This window comes from Falco rusticolus, chromosome 1 (assembly GCF_015220075.1).
Source record: "Falco rusticolus isolate bFalRus1 chromosome 1, bFalRus1.pri, whole genome shotgun sequence".
In the NCBI taxonomy this organism is placed as follows: Eukaryota; Metazoa; Chordata; class Aves; order Falconiformes; family Falconidae; genus Falco; species Falco rusticolus.
Window position 1 is genome coordinate 66328629 of NC_051187.1, and position 6230 is coordinate 66334858.

Sequence of the window (6230 nt, forward strand, 5' to 3'; positions counted from 1 at the left end):
TTGCTCTACCATGTTTCTCATCATTTCTTTCTTTCATTTAAATATGCAGGCAGAACATTCATCAGAAGGAAAGAATACTATAGATCATCGAAAACAGCATCAGAAGACAGAAGAAGAAACTAAGTAATGCCTTCTCCATTTTTAATGCCTTTTCCATTTTGGAGCAAGAGACACCAAGGGCAGCAGGCTTTGCTGCACATTTTGTGGACCCTAGCTCCGAAAGGGTAAGAATTGTTACATTTCTGGTGAAACACTACCATGGATTAGACTAGGAAAGGAATTCTAAAGCAAAAGGTACCATTCTGGATGCAAGGGAAGGAAAACATAATAATCATCAGTAACCTTAAAAAAACAAGATGGGCTTAATATGTAAATGCAAAGGGAAACAAGAACACATGGTGCAGAAACATGAAGATACTGCCAATCTATCCCAGTTAATTTCACATAACACTGAAGAAAACATGTTCAGGACTGAAGATTCTCAGGAAAATTACCACATTTAATACTCAAAGCCTTAGAGAAATACAGAGTCACTTCTATTTATAAGAAAAAAATTAACCCTGGAAAAACTCAAATGCTACACCTTAATGGAGAAGACCATGCATCAAAGAATCATCTGTTCTTTACAGTCATGATGAGGACAAGAAATAATAGGCTCAAAAATGTGGGGACTGAACACACAGAAATTTACGTTAGATATTTGGGAAAAAAATCTTTTTAACAATAAAACACAATAATAGGTTACCTAAGGAAGTTGTAAAGTCACCACCACTGAAGGCTTCTAAGGTCACATCAAACAGACATTTGTCAGGAACAATAAAAGCATGGCTGAGCTTTGGGATAAAGGATCAATTAGACCATCCTTTCAACTACCTTCTACTATTTCTCATGGCTGCAGTAATTTCTACAGCCGGTTTGCGAAAGGGTGAGACACACAGGGAGGAACAGTAAAAGAGATACAAGCCTTGAAACACTTCAAAAATACTCAGGGCAAACTATGACACTACAGAAGAGTAAGATAACTAAAACATTGTTATGTGTCATCAGCATCTTTTTGAGTAAATTTAAGCTCAACAAAATACTTCCGCTTGAATGAAGCTGGTATGTTCCTCTACATGGATAGCTTCCCTGTGTCAGATTTAGCAGTAATGGCAAGTCTACAGAAAAATAGCTACAGTTGCATATCAGTGGTTTAAACTAAGCTTCTGAATCATCACTTGAAAGCTCAAAAATAAATTCTACCCTCTATGAGAAATGCTTTTCATATTGCAAAACCAATATTCTCCTTCTAAATGTTTCAGTCAAAAAAAAATTATCTTATTTATCTATATAAATATAAATTGCCCATGTGAAGCAATTTATAATAAAAAGCTGTTGGCATATTTCAAAGTGTAATATTCTCATTCTGATTCCTTTCAATTTTTAATAGTTTTACTTACTTAGAATTTGTATAAGGTACATAAAAAACATCAAAAGGATTGGGAACATGCCTTACAAAAAAAATTCATGTATGTTAATACAACTATATTCTCTCAGACACTGTGGAAACAGTCTATTATTTTCTCCCATCATGAATATAGTTTCCAAGAGAAGAGTCCTGCTTCAGTCACTTGCTGCTATTTCTATAACCAAGAACTATTTTTTTCCCCAGCTTCAATTTATAGAAAGGTACTGCTCAGCAGCAGAATTAAAATCATAAAAACAGTCTTTCCCAGTCTACTTAGCCCTTAAGTCTGAGCCATGGGAGAAAGTTGACATTACTTTTCATCTAATTTCCAAATTGTTACATTTTATCTGTGGTCATTTTAAGACAGTCCAATGTTTTCTATTTATCTCCTCAGCGTGAAGGCTGTCATGAGTGTTCACAGTACAGAAAAGTGAAGAGCAGGACTAAAGAGAAGCAATAGGAATGTTTGCATGTTTATATATTTATGTGGCCATTCTAGAAATAGTTTCCATGACACCAGATGACTAATTATCAACTAATGCAAATCCATTCCAAATAAATATTTATTTTATTTTTTATAAATCTAATCAAATTTAAGATGGGCCTCAGCAATTTTCAGTAATATGCCAGAGGGGAAAGTTTATTTAGTTATCATTAAGAATATTTCACTGTATAGGACAACGTATTTTAGAAATTTAAGAACATACATACCTTCCACTCTAAATACAGTTCTAACATAGTATTGCATAATCAACACAGAAAGTTCACCAAATGTTCTCTAGTTTCCCCATCCATCTTCCTCCCCTAACAGTAAGTCCTTCAAAAATATCTAATACATTTCTATCTTCCAGGCTCATACAACTGATCCAGACAGCTCTAATCACTCAGACTTTACGCATACTTTTCTGTATAGTCAATGCTTTGAAAGAAAAAAAAAAAAAATTGTCTTCAACAAGGATACTTTCCTTGCTTAAGCTCCAATTCCAATACCTCAAGTTCCTCTTATTTTCAACTACTTTTCAAGCACTTAAGTTTTTTCCAAAAAAGCTGATTGGGAAAAAAGTTTACTTTCTCTAATTCTTTACCTCTCTTTCCAGACAATCACCCCAACAAAGGCAAACACAAAGCAAGCAGGAAAGAGGAAACTGAGATGTGACTTCTTTTTATGTCACGAGATATATCTTAATCCTACTACATTAACTTCCCTCCTGCAGCACTCACTTTGAAACAATTCATTGTATGTTCACTTTACACATTTATCTTCCATCATTTTTGCCTTTTACCACTGTACTTCTGGACAGTATTGTGAACAGGAACCTCCCATAGCACAAGATCCTGCGCTCTTTCAATTCATATAATTTTCCTCAGAACAGTTTTAAAATGTTATTTTCAAACTGTTTAGTGTAAGAAAGTTCAAGTTTTGTATTTCGTATACGGATGTCTTTATCCCATATTCATTGGGCAAACTACCACAGCTTTCAACATGAGGTTAGTAGGACAAGAAAAGGAGCCAGATTTACCTGTAACATATATAACATATTCAGAGCAAAACATGTACAAAGTACAAAACCCTGAAAACCACTAAGTTACACTTCCTTTATACTCCATTTCAAGTGAAGCAAGCACTTACAATGTTGCACTAGTTTGTGTAAACATTCAGTTATAGATACAAAGTATTTATATAAAGCCAGGGTATTGCCTGTAGGAGCAGTATTTAGTCCATGGCATTAACAGAGAAAGACTAAACAGGAAAGAAAAATGGCAGTAAAAAGATGCAGAAGACTGAGAACTGTTAGTTAATTTAATCAGTTAATAACTTAAAGGGGGGGGAACCCAACCTGAAAAACAAGTTTACAGAGGAGAAATAGTGGCTTGAACTGGCTGGTATTTGAATATCAAATAACTGGGCAAAAATACTCATTTCAATCCTGTTGTGTACCACCTCTGCTGTAGGATTGGGAAACTTTATAGAAATTAATTGTAGAGTTGCATTTTAATTTGCCATTATTTACATGTTAGGAAAGGACTCCATCTAAAAAGAGATTATTTCAGCTATCTTGGTGGCACAGCTGGGCACTCCACATGAAAGTGTCAAAAGAAGTCACAATGCCAGCACACATCACAACAAGTCAGTCAAGACTGTCAAACATTAGTAAGTTAAAGATTTGAAAACAAGTCAATAATAGCAGCAGAAGAGCAACACATTACCACCTACTTTTTCCAGAAAGAGGGAAAAAGACAATGCCTAGAGTGAAGGTGTTTGGTTTTTACGTTGATGCCCAAGGGATTTATCTCAACAATCAGCTTATTACTTAACTTGTTAAGACCACAAAGTCAGACCACTATTTAGATAATTAAAGATTTTACATACTAACATTGGTCTTTTGGAATCACAGAATATCCCGAGCTGGAAGTAATTCATGAGGATCATCAAGTCCAACTCCTGAGCCCACACAGGGCAACCTAAAAGTGAAACCATATACCCGGGAGTTGTCCAACATTTCTTTGAACACCGACAGGTTTGGGGCTGTGACCACTTCCCTGAGGAGCTTGTTGCAGTGCTTGGCGCCCTCTCTGCGAAGAACCTTTTCCCGATACCCAATCCCGACTTCCCTGAGACAGCTTTAAGCCAAATATTCCCTTGCGTCCTTCCACGGGACACCAAAGGAAAGACATCGGGACCTCCCTCTCTGTACCCCCTTTACTTCTTTGGCCTATAAGCCTTCGTAACCTACATAGTTCTTTAAAGAAAAACACATTTTTCAACCATCCTTCTCTTTGAGCAGATAGTTCAAGGAGAGGATCTGTTGGCAAAATTGCTCTTTCCCTCTCCTCCACCAGCACAAAGCACAAGTCCTCTAGCAAGGTTAACTCTAGATACATGTAAAAATATAAGGAAAAAGAAATTACAGTTTGGTCAAAAGTTATCCCCTTCCCTAAACGAAGTTACAGAGGAACCGTACGAAGGCTGTGCTGGCAGGTATGGGGCCTGCCCTGGAACCGAGGGCGAGCAGAGGGGGCCGGCCCAGTAAGCTCCAGTAGCACAGGAAGGTGAAATAGACGAATATTTACATTGCACATTTCCCTGTTTAAGCAAAACAGTCAATGAAGACGGGAGCGTTGCTACGACACCTGAATGAAACCTGCTCCTTCCCCCACGCCTCCCTTAGGCAGGGGCCCCACCTGCCGCCACCGCCTCGGCGCCGTGCGGTAACTGGGCGGGTTCAGCGGCGCTCTCCCGCTGGCCGGCCGCAGGTCAGCGCCCCTCGCCCGCGGCCGGCTGCCGAGGCGCCCGCGGCCCAGCGCCTTCACTCGCTCACCGCCAGGGAGCTGACGGTCCACGGAGCGGCGGGCGCCCATCGCGCCGGGGACCGCGAACACGGCGCTACCGCCGAGGGCGGCGCTGGGTCCCGGCTGCCCCGCAGCCCCCGCCGGCAGCCGGCCATCTTCCGCGGGGCAGGGTGCGCGGCTGCCCGGCGCCCTGCGGGCGCCCCCCTGAGGGCTGGGGAGGTAGAGGAGCCGGCGGGGCAGGAGGCGGGCGGCCGCGGCCGGGGCAGTGCGGGGAGGCGGGGCGGAGGGCGGCGGGTGCAGCGCGGCGGGGCAGCCCCAGCCGCTCGGCCGGGCGCGACGGCGAAAGAAGAGAACATCTCTACCTCCTTCTTTTTTTGTCCTCCCCCGAGCTGGCCGCAGAGGAGGAGCAGCAGCAGCAGGAGGAGGAGGAAGCCGCTCCCGGCCGGCAGATGCATCATCATCAGCCGCCGCCGCGCCCCGGTGCCCAGCGCCATGTTCCCCCCGCCGCCCGGCCGCTCGCCTCCGCCGGCGGGCACCTGCGGCACCGCTGCCCACCTCCTCCCCGCTGATTGGGCGGTGGCGCCGGCCAATGGCAGCGCCCCGGGGCGCGGTGGCTCCTGGGAAATGCAGTTCTCCCGCTCGCCTCGCCGCGTGCCCGCGGGGACGGCTCGACGCCATTGCGACGGCGGCCGCGGGCCTCGCCCGGGGGTGGTGGGTGAGGCAGGCCTCGGTGCTGGGTACCTGGCAGGCGATCAGCCCCTCAGCCCTACGTGCAGGTGATGTGAGATGGAGGCTTGCGGTCGGCTTTGTCAGGGGCAGTGCGTTGTACCAAGGTTGTGGCCCCAGAGGTGGTGGGGGTCCCCAAGAGGTGGTGCCCACCTGGGGTTACAGTGAGCAGCTCTACCTGGTGCTCCACATTCCCCACCACAGCTACCTGAAGAACAATGTGCAATTGTAAATCAAGACTGTAAAAAGAAATGAAAATTAACGACCCTTTTTTTCTACACGTTCGCATGCATACGCTTGTCAGATTTCACTATACACACAGAAAGCCTCTGCAGAAAATAATGCTAAATGTAATCACTAATACTATTCATTTGTGAATTTAATTCCCAGAGCATTAACCACGCAGCTTTAATTTGGTACTATCATTCATGATACAGTCTTCAGTGATTGCGTATTTATTCCACGAAAGTACACATTGCGGTGCACAGGCTAGGTAATGTTAAATTAATGAGCGTATACTTAATTTTTTCTTCTTTTTTTCCCCTAGAATTCCAAATACCTTATGCTACATTAGTTATTTACTCACATCTGGGCTGCAGACTCAGAAGTTAGAACTATTCATTTCTTCAGAGATTTTGCTGTATCACTCGGAAAAGTTATGACAAATTCTAGACTCAAAGCATCAGAATAAAATAGAAAGCTGAGGCACTGAGAGGGTGTTCAAAATCACCTGTTGTATTTTGGGCACAGAATTTTTAGATAGCAT

General features: G+C 43.3%; 1 protein-coding gene across 2 annotated transcripts in view; it reads right to left on the reverse strand.

Moving 5' to 3' along the window:
* Positions 1-5288, reverse strand: part of TUSC3 (tumor suppressor candidate 3) — a 137934-nt gene extending 132646 nt beyond the window's left edge. The window contains exon 1 of one of the 2 annotated variants that reach the window (XM_037382404.1): positions 5101-5288. In XM_037382404.1, coding sequence (XP_037238301.1) covers positions 5101-5232 — 132 coding nt within the window. In that variant the 5' untranslated portion in view covers positions 5233-5288. Of the gene's footprint in view, positions 1-4767; positions 4909-5100 lie in introns of those variants that run through there. The other variant, XM_037382405.1, reaches the window with a different exon arrangement.
* Between the last annotated feature and the right edge of the window lie 942 nt (positions 5289-6230).